This window comes from Mobula hypostoma, unplaced genomic scaffold, assembly GCF_963921235.1.
Source record: "Mobula hypostoma unplaced genomic scaffold, sMobHyp1.1 scaffold_67, whole genome shotgun sequence".
In the NCBI taxonomy this organism is placed as follows: Eukaryota; Metazoa; Chordata; class Chondrichthyes; order Myliobatiformes; family Myliobatidae; genus Mobula; species Mobula hypostoma.
Genome location: NW_026948177.1, coordinates 172,528 through 198,993, shown reverse-complemented (window position 1 = coordinate 198,993; position 26,466 = coordinate 172,528). Strand labels below are relative to the sequence as shown.

General features: G+C 55.7%; 1 protein-coding gene across 4 annotated transcripts in view; it reads left to right on the top strand.

The window, feature by feature from the left end:
* The window catches only part of lrrc23 (leucine rich repeat containing 23), a 31,677-nt gene extending 5,312 nt beyond the window's left edge, over positions 1 to 26,365 (top strand). Inside the window, exons 1-9 of one of the 4 annotated variants that reach the window (XM_063039294.1) lie at positions 256 to 313; positions 1,608 to 1,713; positions 4,626 to 4,735; positions 12,539 to 12,792; positions 15,965 to 16,095; positions 20,728 to 20,864; positions 22,066 to 22,142; positions 25,378 to 25,523; positions 25,786 to 26,360. In XM_063039294.1, the coding sequence (XP_062895364.1) occupies positions 1,618 to 1,713; positions 4,626 to 4,735; positions 12,539 to 12,792; positions 15,965 to 16,095; positions 20,728 to 20,864; positions 22,066 to 22,142; positions 25,378 to 25,523; positions 25,786 to 25,821 (987 nt within the window). In that variant the 5' untranslated portion in view covers positions 256 to 313; positions 1,608 to 1,617 and the 3' untranslated portion in view covers positions 25,822 to 26,360. Of the gene's footprint in view, positions 1 to 255; positions 314 to 846; positions 860 to 1,607; positions 1,714 to 4,625; positions 4,736 to 12,538; positions 12,793 to 15,964; positions 16,096 to 20,727; positions 20,865 to 22,065; positions 22,143 to 25,377; positions 25,524 to 25,785 lie in introns of those variants that run through there. The other 3 variants (XM_063039293.1, XM_063039292.1, XM_063039291.1) reach the window with 3 other exon arrangements.
* The last annotated feature ends 101 nt before the right edge of the window (positions 26,366 to 26,466 follow it).

The window sequence follows — 26,466 nt, the reverse complement described above, 5'->3', positions numbered from 1 at the left end:
AACTCTGCCGGTAGGGTCTCCCTACCCCCCACCCCCCTCGGTCGGTGACGTTGACCGGGAGCCTGGTGTACAACGAGCCCCGGGTACTGCTGGGGCCCAATCCCACATCCGCCAGGAAGGAGGACCCAGAGCCAGACAGGGTACCGGCCTCTTCCCTGGGGCCCAAAACGTTGACTGTCTGTTTTCCCCCATCCCTCGCCTGCTGAGATCCTCTGGCGTGTGTGTGTGTGTGTGTGTGTGTGTGTGTGTGTGTGTCGCTGTACGGCAGGCAGACAATCAGGTGCAAGGCGGACGCGACGAGGTAGACCGTGAGGTCAGGAATCTATCTGATCGTCCTTGGGGCGGGGGGGGGTGTGGTCCCGTTCGTTCGTTCGTCTGACAACAGCGGGGTAGAAACCCTCCTGACCTCGGTGGGACGTGTGTTCGGGCTTCAGTACCTCATGCCCGATGGGAGGGGTGGGGGGGGGAGAGAGAATGTTTGGGGAGGGTGTGGGGGGGTTCTTCGGGGCTGGTTTCTGGGAGCACAGCTGTTTACAATATACATTAATGATTTAGATGACGGGATTAAAAGTAACATGAGCAAATTTGCAGATGACACAAAGCTGGGTGGCAGTGTGAAATGTGCGGGGGATGTAATGAGAATGCAGGGTGACTTGGACAGGCTGGGTGAGTGGGCAGATGCAGTTTAATGTGGATAAATGTGAGGTTATCCACTTTGGTGACAACAACGGGAAGGCAGATTATTATCTAAATGGAGTCAAGTTAGGAAAAGGGGAAGCACAATGAGATCTTGGTGTCCTTGTACATCAGTTACTGAAAGCAAGCATGCAGGTACAGCAGACGGTGAAGAAAGCTAATGGTATGCTGGCCTTCATAACAAGGGGAGTTGAGTATAGGAGCAAAGAGGTCCTTCTGCAGTTGTACAGGGCCCTGGTGAGACCCCACCTGGAGTATTGTGTGAACTTTTGGTCTTCAAATTTGAGGAAGGACATTCTTGCTATTGAGGGAGTGCAGCGTAGGTTCATGAGGTTAATTCCTGGGATGGTGGGACTGTCATATGTTGAAAGATCGGAGCGACTGGGCTTGTACACACTGGAATTTAGAAGGATGAGAGGGGATCTGATTGAAACGTATAAGATTATTAAGGGATTGGACACGCTGGAGGCAGGAAGCATGTTCCCGCTGATGGGGGAGTCCAGAACCAGAGGCCACAGTTTAAGAATAAGGTGTAGGCCATTTAGAACGGAGTTGAGGAAAAACTTTTTCACCCAGAGAGTTGTGGATATATGGAATGCTCTGCCCCAGAAGGCTGTGGAGGTCAAGTCTCTGGATGCTTTCAAGAAAGAGTTAGGTAGAGCTCTTAAAGATAGCGGAATCAAAGGTTGTGGGGATAAGGCAGGAACTGGTTACTGATTGTAGATGATCAGCCATGATCACAGTGAATGGCGGTGCTGGCTCGAAGGGCCGAACGGCCTACTCCTGCACCTATTGTCTATTGTGTCCGCCACTCTCTCTGCCCCCTCCCCCCGCTTTCTTGCGGGCAGGGCAGTTAAATTTGAGCTCTCTATAATTACACCCCCCTCCCCCCGCTCCCCCTTTCGTCCCAGGTTGGAGGGAATGTCGGACACGGAGGGGGATTCGGACACAGAGGGCCAGGAGCGGGAAGGTGCCCAGACGACGCCCGAGGATCAGGAGGAGGACAAACCGGAGCAGGTACGAGCCCCGACCGCTGGGGGTCCTCTCCCCCACCCCCCACAAACTGTCCTCCTCCCTTGGTGCCTCCTCACTGCCCACCCCATAGCGTCCCCTCGCTCCCTCCCTTCCTTCTGGAGCCCCCCCCCCCCCAGTCCTGTGGTATCCTTGTGTCGTCGCAAAAGGGCCCACGTCTCTCTGTGCGCACCCCTCTCAGATGAAGGGAGATCTTGTAGGAACATATAAGATACGGTAAGATGGAAGCAGGAAAGTCATTTCCACCGGTAGGGGACACAGCCTCAAGATTCGGGGGAGCGGACTTGGGACGGAGATGAGGAGGAACTGCTTTTCCCAGAGGGTGGTGAACCTGTGGAATTCTCTGCCCCATGAAGCATCAGAGGCTACCTCAGTAAATACCCAGCCAACACACTTTCCGTCCCTCTTCCCTCCGGGAGAAGGCTCAGGAGCTTGAAGACTCGAACGGCCAGATTTGGGAACAGCTTCTTTCCAACTGTGATAAGACTGCTGAACAGATCTTGACCCGGATCTGGGCCAAATATCCGGACCCGCCTCTCGTTTTTTTTTGCACTACCTTACTTTCCCTTTTCTATTTTTTATTTATGATTTATAATTTAAATTTTTAATATTTACTATCAATTTGTACTCCAGGGAGCATGAAGCGCAGAATCAAATATCGCTGTGATAATTGTACGCTCTAGTATCAATTGTTTGGTGACAATAAAGTAAAGTAAAATATATTTAAGATAAGGAAGGAGAATCCTATCTGCAGGCTGAAAATAAACGGGAAAGACATAAAACAAATACAGAGCTTTTTGCTACTTTGGAAACTGGGCGACATGGACATCAGAAGAAGAATAGGGATGGCAAAAGACACCTTTACGAGAATGAAGAGTATACTGGCCAACACCAAACTAGGCATAGCTCCACGCGGCATCGCTCTCGGGATCTCAGGACCACACAAACTTCTCCACCGTGACAAGGCGTCAATCCACGGGGGAGCGTACGTCATCAGGAACCAACTAAGATGGAGCGGTCATGCTGTTCGGATGAAAGGCGAACGTCTGCCGAAACAAATCTTCTACTCCCAGCTCAAAGAAGGCAAGCGTGAAAGAGGCGGACGGCGGAAGAGATTCGAAGACGTCTTAAGAGCCGACGTGAAGAAAATGTAACATCGACATCGACAACTGGGGAAACCAATGCCGAGGACAGGGAACTCTGGCAAGTCGTCGTCCGAGAAGGGACAGCAACTTTCGAAGCCAACAGGTGTGCAGAATTAGAAGAAAATGGGAAGAGAGGCAGCAACAACTGAAGCCCGATCTGCCGTCTGGAACGACCTGTCCTGAACGCGGAAGAACTTTCAAAGCCAAGATTGGACTCATCGGCCACTTGATCAACAGAACGAAGACCATCATCCTCGACCTCGAGGGAGAGCCGCGACTAAACCAGGCATGACGACCCGCCTCAGAGCACTGAAATGTTCCGTTTATCCAGTTACGTTATATGGCTCAGAACGTGGGACAATATCTAGTAACCTGAGGAATGGAATTGAAGCAGCGGAGATGTGGTTTCTGAGGAGGATGCAAAGAATATCATGGGCGAAGTGAATATCTAACGAGGATGTCATGAACAGAGCAAGCGCAGAAAGAGAAATACGTATGAGGTCATGAAAAGGCAATGGGACTTCATTGGACATGTGATTAGGAAAGTCGATTAGATTAGATTATGAGGACACTCAGTCCTCGTTTATTGTCGTTTAGAAATCCATGCATTAGAAAATGATACAACGTTCCCCCAGAATGATATCACAAGAAAACACAGGACAAACCAGGACTAAAACTGACAAAACCACATAATTATAACATATAGTTACAACAGTGCAAAGCAATACCGTAATTTGATTAAGAGCAGACCATGGGCACGGTAAAAAAAAAAGTCTCGATAGTCCCATCATCTCACGCAGACGGCAGAAAGGAGAAACTCTCCCTGCCATGAACCTCCAAGCGCCGCCAACTTGCCGATGCAGCACCATTGGAAGCACCCGACCGCAGCGGACTCTGAGTCCGTCCGAAAACTTCGAGCCTCTGACACTGCCTCTTCAAGCACCATCCACTACCGAGCGCTTCGACCCCACCCCGCCCTCCCAGCAACAAGCAAAGCCGAGGACTCAGGGCCTTGCCCTCCGGAGATTCTGGATCGCACAGTAACTGCAGCAGCGAAGCAGGCATTTCAGAAGTTGCACCAGATGTTCCTCCGTGCTCTCACATCCGTCTCCATCAAATCAGGATTGTGCACGGCCACCCTACTTGACAGGTAACAGACATTCATCACCGGAGTGGCCACTGTGAGCTGCGTCGCGTCGCCATCTTCTCCTCCCTCCTGATTGGGCTTCATTGGACATGTGATTAGGAAAGAGGAGTTAGAATGCACGGTAGTTATGGGAAAAAAGCAAGAGGAAGGCAAAGACAAACGATGATGGAGACAACAGCCAGAGAACTGGAAATGAATACCAATGAACTGGTCGACTTGACCCGAAACAGGAGTGTGTGGGCCATGGCAGTCAAAGCTCAAACTGGGCACGGCACCTGATGGTGATGGATAGATTTTTGCATAGATGGGGAGTTAAGGCTTGTGGGGCAAAGGCAGGAAGGTGGCGATAAGTCAATGGCCGGATCAGCCGCCAATGGCAGAGCAGGCTAGATGGGACAGATGGCCGACTCCTGCCCTGATTTTGCATGATTCTCCACGTCTTGCCCTCCTACCCTCTTTGGTCCCCGCGGCATCTGTCCCCGCTGCGTGTGACCACCCCCGCCCCTCAGCTGCCCCGGCCCCCCGCTCTCTCCGTCCTGTCTCGGCTTCACCCGGCTCCACGCTGCTGACGCCTCCCCCTCTTTCCCCCCCCCCACCCCCTACAGGCGGAGCCGCATCCCCTGACGCCGGAGATTCTGGCAGAGAGCCTGTCCCTCCTCTGCAAGACCGGGGACGCCCTCGCGCACGCCTACGTCCGCGTTGACCTCAAGGACCGGTGGGTGCTCGGGCTGGGGGCTTGGGGTGGGGGGTGGGTTCGAGGTGACGCGGGATACTGCCTGGATTAGAGAGGGTGCAGAGGAGATTTACCCTCTGTAATCCAGACACACCAGCATCCTTGTGAATCTCCTCTGCACCCTCTCTAATCCGGGCAGCATCCTGGTGAATCTCCTCTGCACCCTCTCTAATCCGGGCAGCATCCCGGTGAATCTCCTCTGCACCCTCTCTAATCCAGGCAGCATCCCGGTGAATCTCCTCTGCACCCTCTCTAATCCGGGCAGCATCCCGGTGAATCTCCTCTGCACCCTCTCTAATCCAGGCAGCATCCCGGTGAATCTCCTCTGCACCCTCTCTAATCCAGGCAGCATCCCGGTGAATCTCCTCTGCACCCTCTCTAATCCGGGCAGCATCCCGGTGAATCTCCTCTGCACCCTCTCTAATCCGGGCAGCATCCTGGTGAATCTCCTCTGCACCCTCTCTAATCCGGGCAGCATCCTGGTGAATCTCCTCTGCACCCTCTCTAATCCAGGCAGCATCCTGGTGAATCTCCTCTGCACCCTCTCTAATCCAGGCAGCATCCTGGTGAATCTCCTCTGCACCCTCTCTAATCCAGGCAGCATCCTGGTGAATCTCCTCTGCACCCTCTCTAATCCAGGCAGCATTCTGGCGAATCTCCTTTCTTTCTTTATTAATCTTTTTATTGATTTAAAAGAAACATAGCTACAAACAAGAGGAGAACAATACAAACCAAGATTAAGATAGACATGCAACACACATCAAAGTTGCTGGTGAACGCAGCAGGCCAGGCAGCATCTGTAGGAAGAGGTGCAGTCGACGTTTCAGGCCGAGACCCTTCGTCAGGACTAACTGAAGGAAGAGTGAGTAAGAGATTTGAAAGCTGGAGGGGAAAGGGGAGATCCAAAATGATAGGAGAAGACAGGACGGGGAGGGATAGAGCCGAGAGCTGGACAGGTGATAGGCAAAGGGGATACGAGAGGATCATGGGACAGGAGGTCCGGGAAGAAAGACGGGGGGGGGGGGGTGACCCAGAGGATGGGCAAGAGGTATAGTCAGAGGGACAGAGGGAGAAAAAGGAGAGTGAGAGAAAGAATGTGCGCATAAAAATAAGTAACGGATGGGGTACGAGGGGGAGGTGGGGCCTTAGCGGAAGTTAGAGAAGTCGATGTTCATGCCATCAGGTTGGAGGCTACCCAGACGGAATATAAGGTGTTGTTCCTCCAACCTGAGTGTGGCTTCATCCTTACAGTAGAGGAGGCCGTGGATAAACATGTCAGAATGGGAATGGGATGTGGAATTAAAATGTGTGGCCACTGGGGGATCCTGCTTTCTCCGGCGGACAGAGCGTAGGTGTTCAGCAAAGCGGTCTCCCAGTTTGCGTCGGGTCTCACCAATATATAGAAGGCATGAACATCGACTTCTCTAACTTCCGCTAAGGCCCCACCTCCTCCTCGTACCCCATCTGTTACTTATTTTTATACACACATTCTTTCTCTCACTCTCCTTTTTCTCCCTCTGAATATACCTCTTGCCCATCCTCTGGGTCTCCCCCCCCTTGTCTTTCTTCCCGGACCTCCTGTCCCATGATCCTCTCGTATCCCTTTTGCCTATCACCTGTCCAGCTCTCGGCTCTATCCCTCCCCCTCCTGTCTTCTCCTATCATTTTGCATCTCCCCCTGCCCCTCCAGCTTTCAAATCCCTTACTCACTCTTCCTTCAGTTAGTCCTGACGAAGGGTCTCGGCCTGAAACGTCGACTGCACCTCTTCCTATAGATGTTGCCTGGCCTGCTGCGTTCACCAGCCACTTTGATGTATGTTACTTGAATTTCCAGCATCTGCAGAATTCCTGTTGTTTAAGATAGACATTATCAGAATCATACATATTGTTAAACTAGTATAAAATATATAATAAAAAAAAGAAAATAGCGATTCTCCTCTTATCAGTTCTTGAAAAGGAAGGAAAACATTGAATTTTAAATGAAGGAAAAAAACCCACTACACTGTTGAAAAAAAGAAATTTAAAAAAAAGGGACTGAGCAGTCCATTTTGAGGATACGACCAAAAAAAAAACTTTCTGATCAAATCTAAAACTTCGAAAAAAAAAATTGGAAGAGTAATAAATCAAATTAAATGAGAATATTGGATAAAAGGTCGCCAGATTTGCTCAAATTTAAAGGAAGCATCAAATGTCCGACTTCTTCTTTTCTCTCAACTTGAACAGGACATAATGGAGAAGACCGCAGGTGGATTAGAATCCAATAAAATGGCTCTCCTAGCCAGCAAGGTCGAAAAAGCTATCATACGTTGAGCAGAAACAGGAATACTTCCTGTTTCCAATGGGATGATCCCAAAAATTGCCGTAAGCAAATCAGGTTGTAGGTCCAGATCCAAGATTTTTAAAAACATCTCTCCAAAAGTTAACAACAGGAATTCTGCAGATGCTGGAAATTCAAGCAACACACATCAAAGTTGCTGGTGGACGCAGCAGGCCAGGCAGCATCTCTAGGAAGAGGCGCAGTCGACGTTTCAGGCCGAGACCCTTCGTCAGGACTAACTGAAGGAAGAGTGAGTAAGGGATTTGAAAGCTGGAGGGGGAGGGGGAGATCCAAAATGATAGGAGAAGACAGGAGGGGGAGGTATAGAGCCGAGAGCTGGACAGGTGATAGGCAAAAGGGGATACGAGAGGATCATGGGACAGGAGGTCCGGGAAGAAAGACAAGGGGGAAGGGGGAAATCCAGAGGATGGGCAAGGGGTATAAGTCAGACAGACAGAGGGAGAAAAAGGAGAGAGAGAGAAAGAATGTGTGTATATAAATAAGTAAATAACGGATGGGATACAAGGGGGAGGTGGGGCATTAACGGAAGTTAGAGAAGTCAATGTTCATGCCATCAGGTTGGAGGCTACCCAGACGGAATATAAGGTGTTGTTCCTCCAACCTGAGTGTGGCTTCATCTTTACAGTAGAGGAGGCCGTGGATAGACATGTCAGAATGGGAATGGGACGTGGAATTAAAATGTGTGGCCACTGGGAGATCCTGCTTTCTCTGGCGGACAGAGCGTAGGTGTTCAGCAAAGCGGTCTCCCAGTCTGCGTCGGGTCTCACCAATATATAGAAGGCATGAACATCGACTTCTCTAACTTCCGCTAGGCCCCACCTCCCCCTCGTACCCCATCTGTTACTTATTTTTATGCACACATTGTTTCTCTCACTCTCCTTTTTCTCCCTCTGTCCCTCTGAATATACCTCTTGCCCATCCTCTGGGTTCCCCCCGCCCCCGTCTTTCTTCCCGGACCTCCTGTCCCATGATCCTCTCGTATCCCCTTTGCCAATCACCTGTCCAGCTCTTGGCTCCATCTCTCCCCCTCCTGTCTTCTCCTATCATTTTGGATCTCCCCCTCCCCCTCCAACTTTCAAATCCCTTACTCACTCTTCCTTCAGTTGGTCCTGACGAAGGGTCTCGGCCTGAAACGTCGACTGCACCTCTTCCTACAGATGCTGCCTGGCCTGCTGCGTTCTCCAAAAGTTATCTAGCTTTGCAGAAGACCAATACATGAGTTAAAGTGGCCACCTCAATATTACATCTGTCGCAAATAGGATTGATATTGGAGAAAATACACGCCAGCCTATCCTTTGACATATGGTCCCAATGCACTACCTTGAACTGTATCAAGGAATGGCGGGCACAAATAGATGAGTTGTTAACCGAATGAAAAATTTTATTCCATTGATTATCTGAAAATGACTCTTGAAATTCCGATTCCCAAGCGCGTTTAATTTTATCATTAGATATCGTTCGTGAGTTCAGTAACCTTTTATAGATTATAGCTATCAACCCTTCTTGAAGTGGTTTAAACCAAAAGAGAGCATCTGTCACATCAGGCGGATAAGCAGAGGGGTAATTTGGCAACGTACCACCTAAAAAATTCCTAATTTGTAAATATCTAAAAAAAAGTGTACATTAGGCAAATCATATTTATCCACTAACTGAGAAAAAGACATTGAACAGTCCCCTAAAAACCAATCTGAAGAAGTTATTATTCCCTTGGTTTTCCAAATTAAAACGGCCTTATCCACAATTGATGGTTTAAAAAAATAATTGAGATGGATATTTCCAGAAAGAATGAAATTATTTAACTCAAAAAATCTACGAAACTGAAACCAAATTCTTAATGTACATTTAATAATGGGATTAAGATCTTGTCTACTAATCTTAGAAAACAAAAAGGGAAGGGGAGCTCCCTGTAAAGAGGCCAAAGAGAATCCTGTCACCGAGCTTTCCTCCAATTCCAACCATGAAGGACATTCATGTTTGTCTGAATAATGAATCCAAATAGTAATATATCGAATATTAATTGCCCAATCATTCTAAAATTAGGCAAAGCCATGCTACTATCCTTTTTTTAATTTCTGCAATACGGGTTTACTCAATCTAGGATCTTTTTATTGTTCCAAATATAAGATAAGATTATAGAATCTATTCTGTCAAAGAACTTTTTAGGAACAAAAGAAGGTATTGCCTGAAATATAAGAATTTTGATAGAACTATCATTTTAATAGCATTAATTCGACCTATTAATGATATTATCACAGGCAATCATTTAGAAAGCATTTGTTTGGCACGGTCAATTAATGAAAAAAAATATATGCTTAGAGATTGTTAAAATTTTTAGTAATTTTAATACCAAGGTAGGTAAAGTAATTTTTAGCAACACTAAAAAGTACTTGATGATACTTGAAACGTATAAAATCCTAAAGGGATTGGACAGGCTCGATGCAGGAAGATTGTTCCCGATGTTGGGGAAGTCCGGAACGAGGGGTCAGAGTTTGAGGATAAAGGGGAAGCCTTTTAGGACCGAGATGAGGAAAAACTTCTTCACACAGAGAGTGGTGAACCTGTGGAATTCTCTGCCACAGGAAACAGTTGAGGCCAGTTCATTGGCTATATTTAAGAGGGAGTTAGATATGGCCCTTGTGGCTACAGGGGTCAGGGGGTATGGAGGGAAGGCAGGTACAGGGTTCTGAGTTGGATGATCAGCCATGATCGTACTGAATGGCTGTGCAGGCTCGAAGGGCCGAATGGCCTACTCCTGCACCTATTTTCTATGATTCTATGATTTGGATCCGAGTAATTATTAACAGGAAACAACTCACTTTTATGTAAATTTAATTTATACCCAGAAAAACTACTGAATTCAGAAAATATAGTTAACATAGAAGGAATAGGTTTCCTAGGATCTGAAATATAAACTCACAGGTCATCTGCATTTAACGAAACCTTGTGTATTTTGTCCCCTCTGTTAGTACCCTGAACAGTATTAGAAACTCTAAGAGCAATAGCAAGGGGTTCTAAGGCCAAGTTAAACGATAAAGGGCTAAAAGGACATCCCTGTCGAGTACCCCTATATAATCCAAAATAAGGAGATTTTTGATTAATAGTTATAACCGCAGCCACAGGAGCATGATAGATCAATTTAATCCAGGAAATAAATCCCGAGCCAAAGATTAAATCTTTCCAAAACCTCGAATAAGCAAGACCACCCCACCCTATTAAAGGCTCTCTCCACATCAAGAGAAACAACACATTCAGATTCTTCAGATGGAGAAGAATAAATAATGTTTAAGAATCTTCGAATGTTAAAATGTGAATATCTATTTTTAATAAATCCAGTTTGGTCACTGGAAATAACAGTAGGTACAATACTCTCAGGTCTATTAGCCAAGATCTTAGAAAGAATTTTAAAATCCACATTCAAAGGAGAAATTGGACTATAAGAAGCAATAGACAATAGGTGCAGGAGTAGGCCATTCAGCCCTTCGAGCCAGCACCGCCATTCACCGTGATCATGGCTGATCACCCATAATCAGCACCCTTTTCCTGCTTTCTCCCCATGTCCCTTCACTCCGCTATCTTTAAGAGCTCTATCTAACTCTTTCCCGAAAGCATCCAGAGAATTGGCCTCCACTGCCTTCTGGGGCAGAGCATTCCACAGATCCACAACTCTCTGCGTGAAAAAGTTTTTCTTCAACTCCGTTCTAAATTATCTACCCCTTATTCTTAAACTGTTGCCTCTGGTTCTGGACTCCCCCCAACATCGGGAACATGTTTCCTGCCCCTAGCGTGTCCAATCCCTTAATAATCTTATATGTTTCAATCAGATCCCCTCTCATCCTTCTAAATTCCAGTGTATACAAGCCCAGTCGCTCCAATCTTTCAACATATGACAGTCCCGCCATCCCGGGAATTAACCTCGTGAACCTCCACTGCACTCCCTCCATAGCAAAAATGTCCTTCCTCAAATTTGGAGACCAAAACTGCACACAGTACTCCAGGTGTGGTCTCACCAGGGCCCTGTACAGCTGCAGAAGGACCTCTTTGCCCTTATACTCAATTCCCCTTGTTATGAAGGCCAGCATGTCATTAGCTTTCTTCACAACCTGCTATACTTGCATGCTTGCTTTCAGTGACTGATGTACAAGGACACCTAGATCTCGTTGTACTTCCCCTTGTAATCCAGGCAGCATCCTGGTGAATATCTTCTGCACCCTCTCTAATCCGGGCAGCACCCTGGAGAATCTCCTCTGCACCCTCTCTAATCCAGGAAGCATCCTGGTGAATCTCCTCTGCACCCTCTCTAATCCGGGCAGCACCCTGGAGAATCTCCTCTGCACCCTCTCTAATCCAGGAAGCATCCTGGTGAATCTCCTCTGCACCCTCTCTAATCCAGGCAGTGCCCTGGTGAATCTCCTCTGCACCCTCTCTAATCCAGGCAGCACCCTGGTGAATCTCCTCTGCACCCTCTCTAATCCAGGCAGCACCCTGGTGAATCTCCTCTGCACCCTATCTAATCCAGGCAGCATCCTGGTGAATCTCCTCTGCACTCTCTCTAATCCGGGCAGCACCCTGGTGAATCTCCTCTGCACCCTATCTAATCCGGGCAGCATCCTAGTGAATCTCCTCTGCACCCTCTCTAATCCAAGCAGCATCCTGGTGAATCTCCTCTGCACTCTCTCTAATCCGGGCAGCACCCTGGTGAATCTCCTCTGCACCCTCTCTAATCCAGGCAGCATCCTGGTGAATCTCCTCTGCACCCTCTCTAATCCAGGCAGCACCTTGGTGAATCTCTTTTGCACCCTTTCTAATCCAGGCAGCATCCTGGTGAATCTCCTCTGCACCCTCTTTAATCCAGGCAGCGTCCTGGTGAATCTCCTCTGCACCCTCTCTAATCCAGGCAGCATCCTGGCGAATCTCCTCTGCACCCTCTCTAATCCGGGCAGCATCCTGGCGAATCTCTTTTGCACCCTCTCTAATCCAGGCAGCACCCTGGTGAATCTCCTCTGCACCTTCTCTAATCCAGGCAGCATCCTCGTGAATCTCCTCTGCACCCTATCTAATCCAGGCAGCACCCTGGTGAATCTCCTCTGCACCCTCTCTAATCCAGGCAGCACCCTGGTGAATCTCCTCTGCACCCTCTCTAATCCAGGCAGCGTCCTGGTGAATCTCCTCTGCACCCTCTCTAATCCAGGCAGCACCCTGGTGAATCTCCTCTGCACCTTCTCTAATCCAGGCAGCATCCTGGTGAATCTCCTCTGCACCTTATCTAATCCAGGCAGCACCCTGGTGAATCTCCTCTGCACCCTCTCTAATCCAGGCAACATCTCTCTCCCCTCCTTCACACCTTCCCCACTCTCTCTCTACCCTCCTTCACCTTCCTCCCCTCTTTCACTCCTCCTCCCTTTTCCCTCCCCTCTCACTCACTCTCTCCCTCCGACCCCGTCCCGCAGCGAGCTGACGGACATTAACGCCCTGAGCTCCTTCATCCACCTGCGTTACGCCGACATCTCCGGGAACCAGCTGGACGACATCTCCCCCCTGGCCCACCTGAGCCAGTTACTGTGGCTGAACGCGGAGGGGAATCAGCTCACCAGCGCCCGCCTCGACGAGCTGCCCTTCCTCCAGATCGCCACCTTCGCCCACAACCGCATCCGGGACACCGAGGGCATTGCCCACCCCCTCCTCGAGACCCTCAACCTCAATCGTGAGTTAATCTACCGGCCCCCGGGAGTGTGTGATGGGACGGTGTGGAGGGAGATTCACTCTGTGTGTCTGACCCCGGGAGTGTGTGATGGGACGGTGTGGAGGGGGATTCACTCTGTGTGACTGACCCCGGGAGTGTGTGATGGGACGGTGTGGAGGGAGATTCACTCTGTGTGTCTGACCCCGGGAGTGTGTGATGGGACGGTGTGGAGGGAGATTCACTCTGTGTCTGACCCCGGGAGTGTGTGATGGGACGGTGTGGAGGGAGATTCACTCTGTGTGTCTGACCCCGGGAGTGTGTGATGGGACGGTGTGGAGGGAGATTCACTCTGTGTGTCTGACCCCGGGAGTGTGTGATGGGACGGTGTGGAGGAAGATTCACTCTGTGTCTGACCCCGGGAGTGTGTGATGGGACGGTGTGGAGGGAGATTCACTCTGTGTCTGACCCCGGGAGTGTGTGATGGGACGGTGTGGAGGGAGATTCACTCTGTGTGTCTGACCCCGGGAGTGTGTGATGGGACGGTGTGGAGGGAGATTCACTCTGTGTCTGACCCCGGGAGTGTGTGATGGGATGTTGGTGTGGAGGGATATTCACTCTGTGTCTGACCCCGGGAGTGTGATGGGATGGTGTGGAGGCAGATTCACTCTGTGTCTGACCCCGGGAGTGTGTGATGGGACGGTGTGGAGGGAGCTTCACTCTGTGTCTAACCCCGGGAGTGTGTGATGGGATGGTGTGGAGGGAGCTTCACTCTGTGTCTAACCCCGGGAGTGTATGATGGGACGGTGTGGAGGGAGATTCACTCTGTGTCTGACCCCGGGAGTGTGTGTTGGGACGGTGTGGAGGGAGCTTCACTCTGTGTCTAACCCCGGGAGTGTGTGATGGGACGGTGTGGAGGGGGATTCACTCTGTGTGACTGACCCCGGGAGTGTGTGATGGGACGGTGTGGAGGGAGATTCACTCTGTGTGTCTGACCCCGGGAGTGTGTGATGGGACGGTGTGGAGGGAGATTCACTCTGTGTCTGACCCCGGGAGTGTGTGATGGGACGGTGTGGAGGGAGATTCACTCTGTGTGTCTGACCCCGGGAGTGTGTGATGGGACGGTGTGGAGGGAGATTCACTCTGTGTGTCTGACCCCGGGAGTGTGTGATGGGACGGTGTGGAGGAAGATTCACTCTGTGTCTGACCCCGGGAGTGTGTGATGGGACGGTGTGGAGGGAGATTCACTCTGTGTCTGACCCCGGGAGTGTGTGATGGGACGGTGTGGAGGGAGATTCACTCTGTGTGTCTGACCCCGGGAGTGTGTGATGGGACGGTGTGGAGGGAGATTCACTCTGTGTCTGACCCCGGGAGTGTGTGATGGGACGTTGGTGTGGAGGGATATTCACTCTGTGTCTGACCCCGGGAGTGTGATGGGATGGTGTGGAGGCAGATTCACTCTGTGTCTGACCCCGGGAGTGTGTGATGGGACGGTGTGGAGGGAGTTTCACTCTGTGTCTAACCCCGGGAGTGTGTGATGGGATGGTGTGGAGGGAGCTTCACTCTGTGTCTAACCCCGGGAGTGTATGATGGGACGGTGTGGAGGGAGATTCACTCTGTGTCTGACCCCGGGAGTGTGTGTTGGGACGGTGTGGAGGGAGCTTCACTCTGTGTCTAACCCCGGGAGTGTGTGATGGGACGGTGTGGAGGGAGATTCACTCTGTGTCTGACCCCGGGGGTGTGTGATGGGACTGTGTGGAGGGAGATTCACTCTGTGTGTCTGACCCCGGGAGTGTGTGATGGGACGGTGTGGAGGGGATTCACTCTGTGTCTAACCCCGGGAGTGTGTGATGGGACGGTGTGGAGGGAGATTCACTCTGTGTGTCTGATGGGACCATGTGGAGGGAGATTCACTCTGTGTCTGACCCCGGGAGTGTGTGATGGGACGGTGTGGAGGGAGATTCACTCTGTGTCTGACCCCAGGAGTGTGTGATGGGACGGTGTGGAGGGAGATTCACTCTGTGTGTCTTACCCCGGGAGTGTGTGATGGGACGGTGTGGAGGGAGATCCACTCTGTGTGTCTGACCCTGGGTGTGTGTGATGGGACGGTGTGGAGGGAGATTCACTGTGTGTGTCTGACCCCGGGAGTGTGTGATGGGACGGTGTGGAGGGAGATTCACTCTGTGTCTGACCCCGGGAGTGTGATGGGATGGTGTGGAGGGAGATTCACTCTGTGTCTGACCCCGGGAGTGTGTGATGGGACGGTGTGGAGGGAGACTCACTCTGTGTGTCTGAACCCGGGAGTGTGTGATGGGACGGTGTGGGGGGAGATTCACTCTATGTCTGACCCCGGGAGTGTGTGATGGGACGGTGTGGAGGGAGATTCACTCTGTGTCTGACCCCGGGAGTGTGTGATGGGACGGTGTGGAGGGAGATTCACTCTGTGTCTGACCCCGGGAGTGTGTGATGGGACGGTGTGGAGGGAGATTCACTCTGTGTCTAACCCCGTGAGTGTGTGATGGGACGGTGTGGAGGGAGATTCACTCTGTGTCTGACCCCCGGAGTGTGTGATGGGACGGTGCGGAGGGAGTTTCACTCTGTGTCTGACCCCGGGAGTGTGTGATGGGACGGTGTGGAGGGAGATTCACTCTGTGTGTCTGACCCCGGGAGTGTGTGATGGGACGGTGTGGAGGGAGATTCACTCTGTGTCTGACCCCGGGAGTGTGTGATGGGACGGTGTGGAGGGAGATTCACTCTGTGTGTCTGACCCCGGGAGTGTGTGATGGCACGGTGTGGAGAGAGATTCACTCTGTGCCTGACCCCGGGAGTGTGTGATGGGACGGTGTGGAAGGAGATTCACTCTGTGTATCTGACCCCGGGAGTGTGTGATGGGACGGTGTGGAGGGAGATTCACTCTGTGTGTCTGACCCCGGGAGTGTGTGATGGGACGGTGTGGAGGGAGATTCACTCTGTGTGTCTGACCCCGGGAGTGTGTGATGGGACGGTGTGGAGGGAGATTCACTCTGTGTGTCTGACCCCGGGAGTGTGTGATGGGACGGTGTGGAGGGAGCTTCACTCTGCGTCTGACCCCGCAGGTGTGTGTCGGGTCTCTGCCGAGTTCGGAACTGCTGGAGCCTTTCCCCTTCTCACAATCCACTGACCTCTCTCCCTCTTCCTCTCCCTCTCTCCCTGATAGATAACCACATCCAAGCCGTGTCAGGCCTCAACCCTGAGAAACTCACCTCTCTGCACACCCTGGAGCTGCGGGGAAACCAGCTGGAGTCCACCCTGGGGATCAACTTGCCCCACCTGCGGCGCCTCTATCTGGTGAGAACCCGTCGGCCGCGGAGACCCGCGTGGAAACGTCCATCCCGTTGGCCCTCCTCCTCTTCAGCCTGCTCCCAGCTCAACCCGGCCCTCCCCTCCCACATCGTCCTCCCCTTCCCCCGCCCCCCACGTGCCCATCGATGAGTTTCCTCAACGTCCCAAACGTAGCTGCCTCAAACCGCAGCCCGGGCGGGGCCTTTCACACACCCTCCGCACTCTGAGTTTTTAAAAAAAAAAAGTCACAAGGTCCCTCTGACTTTCACCTTAAAATTTGGTCCCCCTAAAATTAGGTCGTTCTTATTAACGACCTGGACGTGGGGGTAGAAGGGTGGGTTGGCAAGTTTGAAGACGACACAAAGGTTGGTGGTGTTGTGGATAGTGTAGAGGACTGTCGAAGATTGCAGGGAGACATTGAGAGGATGCAGGAGTGGGCTGAGAAGTGGCAGATGGAGTCCAACCCGGAGAAGTGTGAGGTGGTACACTTTGGAAGGACAAACTCCAAGGCAGAGTACAAAGTAAATGGCAGGATACTTGGTAGTGTGGAGGAGCAGAGGGATCTGGGGGTACATGTCCACAGATCCCTGAAAGTTGCCTCACAGGTAGAAACATAGAAGCATAGAAAATAGGTGCAGGAGTAGGCCATTCGGCCCTTCGAGCCTGCACCACCATTTATTATGATCATGGCTGATCATCCAACTCAGAACCCCGCTCCAGCCTTCCCCCCATACCCCCTGATCCCCGTAGCCACAAGGGCCATATCTAACTCCCTCTTAAATATAGCCAATGAACTGGCCTCAACTGTTTCCTGTGGCAGAGAATTCCACAGATTCACCACTCTCTGTGTGAAGAAGTTTTTCCTAATCTTGGTCCTAAAAGACTTCCCCTTTATCCTCAAACTGTGACCCCTTGTTCTGGACTTCCCCAACATCGGGAACAATCTTCCTGCATCTCGCCTGTCCAATCCCTTTAGGATTTTATACGTTTCAATCAGATCCCCCCTCAATCTTCTAAATTCCAACGAGTACAAGCCCAGTTCATCCAGTCTTTCTTCATATGAAAGTCCTGCCATCCCAGGAATCAATCTGGTGAACCTTCTTTGTACTCCCTCTATAGCAAAGATGTCTTTCCTCAGATTAGGGGACCAAAACTGCACACTATACTCCAGGTGTGGTCTCACCAAGGCCTTGTACAACTGCAGTAGTACCTCCCTGCTCTTGTACTCTAATCCTCTTGCTACGAATGCCAGCATACCATTCGCCTTTTTCACCACCTACTGTACCTGCATGCCCGTAGATAGGGTAGTTAAGAAAACTTATGGGGTGTTAGCTTTCAGAAGTCGAGCGATAGAGTTTTGGAGTCGCAGTGTAATGATGCAGCTCTATAAATCTCTGGTTAGGCCACATTTGGAGTACTGTGTGCAGTTCTGGTCGCCTCACTATAGGAAGGATGTGGAAGCATTGGGAAGGGTACAGAGGAGATTTACCAGGATGCTGCCTGGTTTAGAGAGTATGCATTATGATCAGAGATTAAGGGAGCTAGGGCTTTACTCTTTGGAGAGAAGGAGGGTGAGAGGAGACATGATAGAGGTGTACAAGATAATAAGAGGAATAGATAAGAGTGGATAGCCAGCGCCTCTTTCCCAGGGCACCACTGCTCAATACAAGAGGACATGGCTTTAAGGTAAGGGGTGGGAAGTTCAAGGGGGATATTAGAGGAAGGTTTTTCACTCAGAGAGTGGTTGGTGCGTGGAATGCACTGCCTGAGTCAGTGGTGGAGGCAGATACACTAGTGAAGTTTAAGAGACTACTAGACAGGTATATGGAGGAATTTAAGGTGGGGGGTTATATGGGAGGCAAGGTTTGAGGGTCGGCACAACATTGTGGGCCAAAGGGCCTGTACTGTGCTGTGCTGTTCTATGTTCTAGTACTGGGCATTCCCATCCGGAGAGAAACCGGCTGCCCAACCGGACCTAAATCTCGAAACACACTGCCTCCCCTTTTATCCGAATTGCCGTACCAGACCGCCAAACGGCCGCTCGCGGCCCATCGAGCCGCAAGCTTTGTGCACCTCCCCTGCACTCGTCCCAAATTTGGCCACAGCTCTCAGTGGCGGCGTGGAGGACCCGAGAGATCTCGGGGCTCCGAGTCCGTAGGACGCTCGAGGCCGCTGCACGGGTTGACGGTGCAGTTACGAAGGCTTTCAGCGACCGTGGGATGGAGTTTAGGAGCCGAGAGGTAATGTTGCAGCTGTGCGGGACCCTGGTCAGACCCCACGTGGAGTACTGTGCTCAGTTCTGGTCGCCTCACTGCGGGCAGGATGTGGATAGGATAGAGAGAGTGCAGAGGAGATTTACAAGGATGTTGCCGGGATTGGGGAGCATGGCCAGGTGGTTAAGGTGTCGGTCTAGTGATCTGACGGTCGCCAGTTCGAGCCCCAGCCGAGGCAGCGTGTTGTGTCTCTGAGCAAGACACTTAACCAAACATTGCCCTGCGGCAACACCGGTGCCAAGCTGTATGGGTCCTAGTGCCCTTCCCTTGGACAACATCAGTGTCGTGGAGAGGGGAGACTTGCAGCGTGGGCAACTGCCGGCCTTCCGTACAACCCTGCCCAGGCCTGCCCTCTGGAACACTTCCAAGGCGCAAATCCATGGCCTCAGGAGACTTAATGGATGCCTATATATAATGCCGGGATTGGGGAGCATGCCTTATGAAAACAGGTTGGGTGAACTCGGCCTCTTCTCCCTGGAGCGACGGAGGATGAGAGGTGACCTGATAGAGGTGTATAAGATGATGAGAGGCATTGATCGTGTGGATAGTCAGAGGCTTTTCCCCAGGGCTGAAACGGCTAGCACGAGAGGGCACAGGTTTAAGGTGCTGGGGAGTAGGTACAAGGGGGATGTCAGGGGTAAGTTTTTCACACAGAGAGTGGTGAGTGCGTGGAACGGGCTGCCGGCGACGGTGGAGAAGGCAGATAGGATAGGGTCTTAGACAGGTACATGGAGCTTAGAAAAATAGAGGGCTATGCGGGAGGGAAATTCTAGGCAGTTTTGAAAGTAGTTGACATGGTTGGCACAACATTGTGGAACGAAGGGCCTGTAAAGTGCTGCAGGTTTCTATGTTCTAAGATCCCCACAGCTGAGGTCCAGAAGGACTGAAAGCTTCACGCTCCGAGATGTACTCGTTTTGTCCCACCAATGTTGACGCCACACTCACAAATGCCAGACAAATTCTTCATCCAGCGACCCTAACCAATGCACAACAGAAGACAACACAGCTTGAACAGCGACTGCCCTGCCCGTTGAAATCACAGAGAGAAACAAGCCTTCCCCTCTCTTCCCTGTCCCCCTCAGATGGTGCGGAGGGAGCTTCACTCTGTGTCTGACCCCAGGAGTGTGTGATGGGACGGTGTGGAGGGAGATTCACTCTGTGTGTCTGACCCCGGGAGTGTGTGATGGGACGGTGTGGAGGGAGATTCACTCTGTGTCTGACCCCGGGAGTGTGTGATGGGACGGTGCGGAGGGAGATTCACTCTGTGTGTCTGACCCCGGGAGTGTGTGATGGGACGGTGTGGAGGGAGATTCACTCTGTGTCTGACCCCGGGAGTGTGTGATGGGACGGTGTGGAGGGAGATTCACTCTGTGTCTGACCCCGGGAGTGTGTGATGGGACGGTGTGGAGGGAGATTCACTCTGTGTCTGACCCCAGGAGTGTGTGATGGGACGGTGTGGAGGGAGATTCACTCTGTGACTGACCCCGGGAGTGTGTGATGGGACGGTGTGAAGGGAGATTCACTCTGTGTCTGACCCCGGGAGTGTGTAATGGGACGGTGTGGAGGGAGATTCACTCTGTGTCTGACCCCGGGAGTGTGTGATGGGACGGTGTGGAGGGAGATTCACTCTGTGTCTGACCCCGGGAGTGTGTGATGGGACGGTGTGGAGGGAGATTCACTCTGTGTGTCTGACCCCGGGAGTGTGTGATGGGACGGTGTGGAGGGAGATTCACTCTGTGTGTCTGACCCCGGGAGTGTGTGATGGGACGGTGTGGAGGAAGATTCCCTCTGTGTCTGACCCCAGGAGTGTGTGATGGGATGGTGTGGAGGGAGATTCACTCTGTGTCTGACCCTGGGAGTGTGTGATGGGACGGTGTGGAGGGAGATTCACTCTGTGTCTGACCCCGGGAGTGTGTGATGGGACGGTGTGGAGGGAGATTCACTCTGTGTGTCTGACCCCGGGAGTGTGTGATGGGACGGTGCGGAGGGAGATTCACTCTGTGTGTCTGACCCCGGGAGTGTGTGATGGGACGGTGTGAAGGGAGATTCACTCTGTGTGTCTGACCCCGGGAGTGTGTAATGGGACGGTGTGGAGGGAGATTCACTCTGTGTCTGACCCCGGGAGTGTGTGATGGGACGGTGTGGAGGGAGATTCACTCTGTGTCTGACCCCGGGAGTGTGTGATGGGACGGTGTGGAGGGAGATTCACTCTGTGTCTGACCCCGGGAGTGTGTGATGGGACGGTGTGGAGGGAGATTCACTCTGTGTGTCTGACCCCGGGAGTGTGTGATGGGACGGTGTGGAGGGAGATTCACTCAGTGTGTCTGACCCCGGGGGTGTGAGTGACGGGACGGTCTATCCGCAGGCCGGGAACAACATCGTCAGCCTGGAAGGCCTGGAATCGCTGGTCGGTCTGCAGACACTGCACCTGAGGGAGAACCAGATCGAGAAGCTGGACGGGTTCTCGGAGAGGATGGCCTCACTGCAGTACCTAAACCTCAGGTAGCGGGGCCGGGAGGGTGAGGGGGGACTGATCTCGGGGCGGGGGGAGCGAGGAGGTGCGCCCCCCCCGGGGCACGGGAGAGTGGGCGGGCGCGGAGCCTAACGACAAGAATGTGAGAGCGTAGGTGCAAAAGGTGGGTGGAGGGAAGAAATTGTGAGGGTTGGGGAGAGATGGAGAGAGGAAGAGAGGGGACGAAGGATATGAGGAAAGCAGCAGTCAGACAGAGAGAGGGAGATGGTGTGAAATCGAGACGGCGAGGAGAGAGAGGGAGAGAGAGGCGGGGGAAAGAGGGAGGGAGCGTGTGAGGGGGGATGGGGTGCGGAAGAACATGACCGGGAGAGAGGGAGGGGTGAGGGTGAAAGTGTAAAAGAGGGAGAGAGAGGGGAAGGGGGGGGCCAAGGGAGTGGGGCAAGGGTGGGTGTTGGAGGGAGCAGAGGGATTGTGAGAGAGAGCGACACACACACACACACACACACGTTCACGTACACGGGACAAGAGAGTGGGAGGGGGAGGTGTCAGGGACCAAGCAGAGAGCGAGAGGGAAGGAGAGAGCGATGGAGAGATACACAGAGTTTGGACACGCACTCTCCTCTGTTTGTCTTTCTCTTGGCCTGTTTGCCATCATGTAATTAAACCACCCTCTCTCCCCATCTCTCCCTCCCTATCCCTCGCCTCCCCTCCCTATCCATCTCCCCCTCCCCATCCATCTCCCCCTCCCCATCCATCTCTCCCCTCCCCATATCCCCCTCCCCCATATCTCCCCTCCCCCATATCTCCCCCCCCATATCTCCCTGTCCCCCATCTCTCTCCCAATCCCCATCCCCGCTCCCGAATCTCTCCCCCTCCCCTCCCCCTCCCTCTCCCCATCCCCTCCCCCTCCCTCTACCCCCATCTCTCCCCCCATCTCTACCCCTCCCCAATCCACCATCTCTCCCCTCCCCATCACCCCCTCCACCATCTCCACCTCCCCCATCTCCCCCTCCCCCATCTCTCCCCGTCCCCATCTCTCCCTATCCCCCATCTCTCCCAATCCCCATCTCTCCCAATCCCCCATTTCTCCCCCTCCCTCTCCCCATCCCTCCCCTCCATCTCTCCCCCTCTCCAAACCTCCCCATCTCACCCCTCCCTTCCCCCATCTCTACCTCCTATCTCTCTCCCCCTTCCACCCATTCCCCTCTCTCTCCCTCCCCCCACCCCCAGGGGTAACCAGATAATCGATGTCCAACAGCTGAAGAGCCTGCGGTGCCTTCCCAAGCTCCGGGCGCTCATCCTCGCAGGTACTGGGCAGGTCCGGTCGAGTCGGGTCCGGGCCCCGCCGGGGGTCGGCGCGTCTGACGGGCGCCGCGGTCCGCTCCGCGCCCGACAGTTCCTGCTGTTCGCCTCTCACCCTCTGTCCCTCTATCCCCCTCTCCCCTCCTCCTCCCGTCCCTCTCCCCCTCCCTCCTCCCGTCCCTCTTCCCCTCCCTCCTCCCACCCCTCTCCCCCACTCCCCCTCCCTCCTACCGCCCCTCTGTCCCCCTCCTCCTCCCGCCCCTCTCTCCCTCTCCCCCTCCCTCCTACCGCCCCTCTGTTCCCCGTCCTCCTCCCGCCCCTCTCTCCCTCTCTCCTCCCGCCCCTCTGTCCCCCTCCCCCTCTCTCCCTCTCCCCTCCTCCTCCCACCCCTCTCCCCCCCCCTCCCGCCCCTCTCCCCCTCTCCCCCTCTCCCCTCTCTCCTCCCGCCCCTCTGTCCCCCTCCCCCTCTCCCCCTCTCCCCTCTCTCCTCCCGCCCCTCTGTCCCCCTCTCCCCCTCTCCCCCTCTCCCCTCTCTCCTCCCGCCCCTCTGTCCCCCTCCCCCTCTCCCCCTCTCCCCTCTCTCCTCCCGCCCCTCTGTCCCCCTCCCCCTCTCCCCCTCTCCCCTCCTCCTCCCACCCTCTCTCCCTCTCCCCCTCCCTCCTCCCACCCCTCTCCCCCTCTCCCCTCCCTCCTCCCACCCCTCTCCCCCCTCCCCCTCCCTCCTCCCACCCCTCTCCCCCTCTCCCCCTCCCTCCTCCCGCCCCTCTCCCCCTCTCCCCCTCCCTCCTCCCACCCCTCTCCCCCTCTCCCCCTCCCTCCTCCCGCCCCTCTCCCCCTCTCCCCTCCCTCCTCCCACCCCTCTCCCCCTCTCCCCCTCCCTCCTCCCGCCCCTCTCTCCCTCTCCCCCTCCCTCCTCCCGCCCCTCTCCCCCTCTCCCCCTCCCTCCTCCCGCCCCTCTCTCCCTCTCCCCCTCCCTCCTCCCACCCCTCTCCCCCTCTCCCCCTCCCTCCTCCCACCCCTCTCTCCCTCTCCCCCTCCCTCCTCCCACCCCTCTCCCCCTCTCCCCCTCCCTCCTCCCACCCCTCTCCCCCTCTCCCCCTCCCTCCTCCCGCCCCTCTCCCCCTCTCCCCCTCCCTCCTCCCGCCCCTCTCTCCCTCTCCCCCTCCCTCCTCCCACCCCTCTCCCCCTCTCCCCCTCCCTCCTCCCACCCCTCTCTCCCTCTCCCCCTCCCTCCTCCCACCCCTCTCCCCCTCTCCCCCTCCCTCCTCCCACCCCTCTCCCCCTCTCCCCCTCCCTCCTCCCGCCCCTCTCCCCCTCTCCCCCTCCCTCCTCCCGCCCCTCTCCCCCTCTCCCCCTCCCTCCTCCCACCCCTCTCCCCCTCTCCCCCTCCCTCCTCCCACCCCTCTCCCCCTCTCCCCCTCCCTCCTCCCGCCCCTCTCCCCCTCTCCCCCTCCCTCCTCCCGCCCCTCTCTCCCTCTCCCCCTCCCTCCTCCCACCCCTCTCTCCCTCTCCCCCTCCCTCCTCCCACCCCTCTCCCCCTCTCCCCCTCCCTCCTCCCGCCCCTCCCACCCCTCTCCCCCTCCCTCCTCCCACCCCTCTCCCCCTCCCTCCTTCCACCCCTCTCCCCCTCCCTCCTCCCTCCTCCCGCCCCTCTCTCCCTCTCCCCCTCCTTCCTCCCACCCCTCTCCCCCTCCCTCCTTCCACCCCTCTCCCCCTCCCTCCTCCTGCCCCTCTCCCCCTCTCCCCCTCCCTCCTACCGCCCCTCTGTTCCCCCTCTCCCTCTCTCCTCCCGCCCCTCTGTCCCCCTCCCCCTCTCTCCCTCTCCCCCTCCCTCCTCCCACCCCTCTCCCCCCCTCCTCCCGTCCCTCTCCCCCACTCCCCCTCCCTCCTACCGCCCCTCTGTCCCCCTCCTCCTCCCGCCCCTCTCCCCCTCTCCCCCACTCCCCTCCCGCCCCTTCCTCCTACCGCCCCTCTGTTCCCCCTCCTCCTCCCGCCCCTCTCTCCCTCTCCCCCTCCCTCCTCCCACCCCTCTCCCCCCTCCTCCCGTCCCTCTCCCCCACTCCCCCTCCCTCCTACCGCCCCTCTGTCCCCCTCCCCCTCTCCCCCTCTCCCCTCCTCCTCCCGCCCCTCTCTCCCTCTCCCCCTCCCTCCTCCCACCCCTCTCCCCCCTCCTCCCGTCCCTCTCCCCCACTCCCCCTCCTCCTCCCGCCCCTCTCTCCCTCTCCCCCTCTCCTCCCGCCCCTCTTCCTCCTGCCCCTCTGTCCCCCTCCCTCTTCTCCCCCTCCCCCTTCCGCTCTTCTCCCCTCCCGCCCTTCTCCTCCCTCCCCCTCCTCCCCCTTCTCCCCCCTCTCCCTCCCCCTCCCCTCTCCCTCCCCCTCCCCCTTCTCCCCCCTCCCCCTCCTCCCCCCCTCCCCCTTCTCCCCCCTCCCCCTCCTCCCCCCTCCCCCTCTCCCCCCTCCCCCTTCTCCCCCCCTCCCCCTCCTCACCCCTCCCCTCCTCCCCCTTCTCCCTTCTCCCCCTCCCCCTTCTCCCCCTCCCCCTTCTCCCCCCTCCCCCTCCCCCTTCTCCCCCTCCCCCTCCCCCTCCCCCTTCTCCCCCTTCCCCCCCTCCCCCTCCCCCTTCCCCCCTCCCCCTCCCCCTTCTCCCCCTCCTCCCCCTCCCCCCTCCCCCTCCCCCTTCTCCTCCCCCTTCTCCCCCTCCCCCTCCTCCCCCCTCCCCCCTCCCCCTCCCCCTCCCCTCTCCCTCCCCCTCCCCCTTCTCCCCCCTCCCCCTCCTCCCCCCTCCCCCCTCCCCCTCCTCCCCCTCCCCCTCCCCCCTCCCCCTCCTCCCTCCCCCTCCCCCCTCCCCCTCCTCCCTCCCCCTCCCCCTTCTCCTCCCCTTCTCCCCTCCCCCTCCTCCCCTCCCCCTCCCCCTCCTCCCCCTCCCCCTCCCCCCTCCCCCTTCTCCCCCCTCCCCCTCCCCCTTCTCCCCCCTCCCCCTTCTCCCCCCTCCCCCTTCTCCCCCCTCCCCCTCCCCCTCTCCCCCCTCCCCCTCCCCCTTCTCCCCCTCCCCCTTCTCCCCCTCCCCCTCCCCCCTCCCCCCTCCCCCTTCTCCCCCCTGCCCCTCCCCTCCCCCCCTCCCCCTCCCCCTCCTCCTCCTCCTCCCCCTCCTCTCCCCTCCCTCCCTTCTCCCCCCTCCCCCTTCTCCCCCCTCCCCCCCTCCCGCCCTTCTCCCCCCCTCCCCTTTTCCCCGACCCCGCAGAGAACCCGTGCACGGAGGACGATTCCTACCGGCTGGAGGCGCTGATCCTGCTGCCCGCCCTGCACCGGCTCGACAAGGAGTCCTTCATTCCCGAGGAGAGGGACGAGGCCGCCGAGGTGCTGAGGGAGAGGCAGGAGGCGGAGCTGGTGAGGAGGGCGGCGGAGGCGGGAGGGGGAGACCGAGGGCGGAGGGAGGCGATGGAGGGACAAGGGTGGGGTGAGGCGTGGGGGGAGAAACCGGGGGGGGGAGGAGGGGAGGGTTGAGTGGAGGGAGGGAGAGGGGTGTGTGTCCTCGTGGGAGGGGTGACGGGGCAAAAGAGGGGGAGGGCGGGTGCTGAGGAGGCAGGAGGCAGGTGATGGAGGGTTTTGCGCGAACAACCAGCCACTGACAGTCTCCGCTCCCTCACAGAACGAGGAGGAGCAAGAACTGGAGGAGGCCGGCTGAGGGACCCTCCCTGGAGGACGGTCGGTGTGAGGAGAGAGCGGGGGTGGCGTCCAAGCCTCTTCCCTCCAGAGTCCGACTGGTCCTGGGGATTAACAAAAATTCAGCCCCCCCCCCGCCACCACGACCTCCTCCACCCTCTTTCGCCCCCACCTCCTCTCTCATCCCTCATCCCCTCACTCACTCCGACCCTTTTCCCTCTCCCGGCAGACCCACCGGGACCCCGTCTCCCACTCCTGTTAAACCCACTGGGACCCCGTCTCCCGCTCCCGTCAGACCCACCGGGACCCCGTCTCCCGCTCCCGTCAGACCCACTGGGACCCCGTCTCCCGCTCCGTTCAAACCCACCGGGACCCCGTCTCCCACTCCTGTTAAACCCACTGGGACCCCGTCTCCCGTTCCCGTCAGACCCACCGGGAACCCGTCTCCCACTCCCGTCAGACCCACCGGGACCCCGTCTCCCGTTCCCGTCAGACCCACCGGGAACCCGTCTCCCACTCCCGTCAGACCCACCGGGACCCCGTCTCCCGCTCCGTTCAAACCCACCGGGACCCTGTCCCCGGCTCCCTTCAGACCCACCGGGACCCCATCTCCCGTTCCCGTCAGACCCACCGGGACCCCGTCTCCCGCTCCCTTCAGACCCACCGG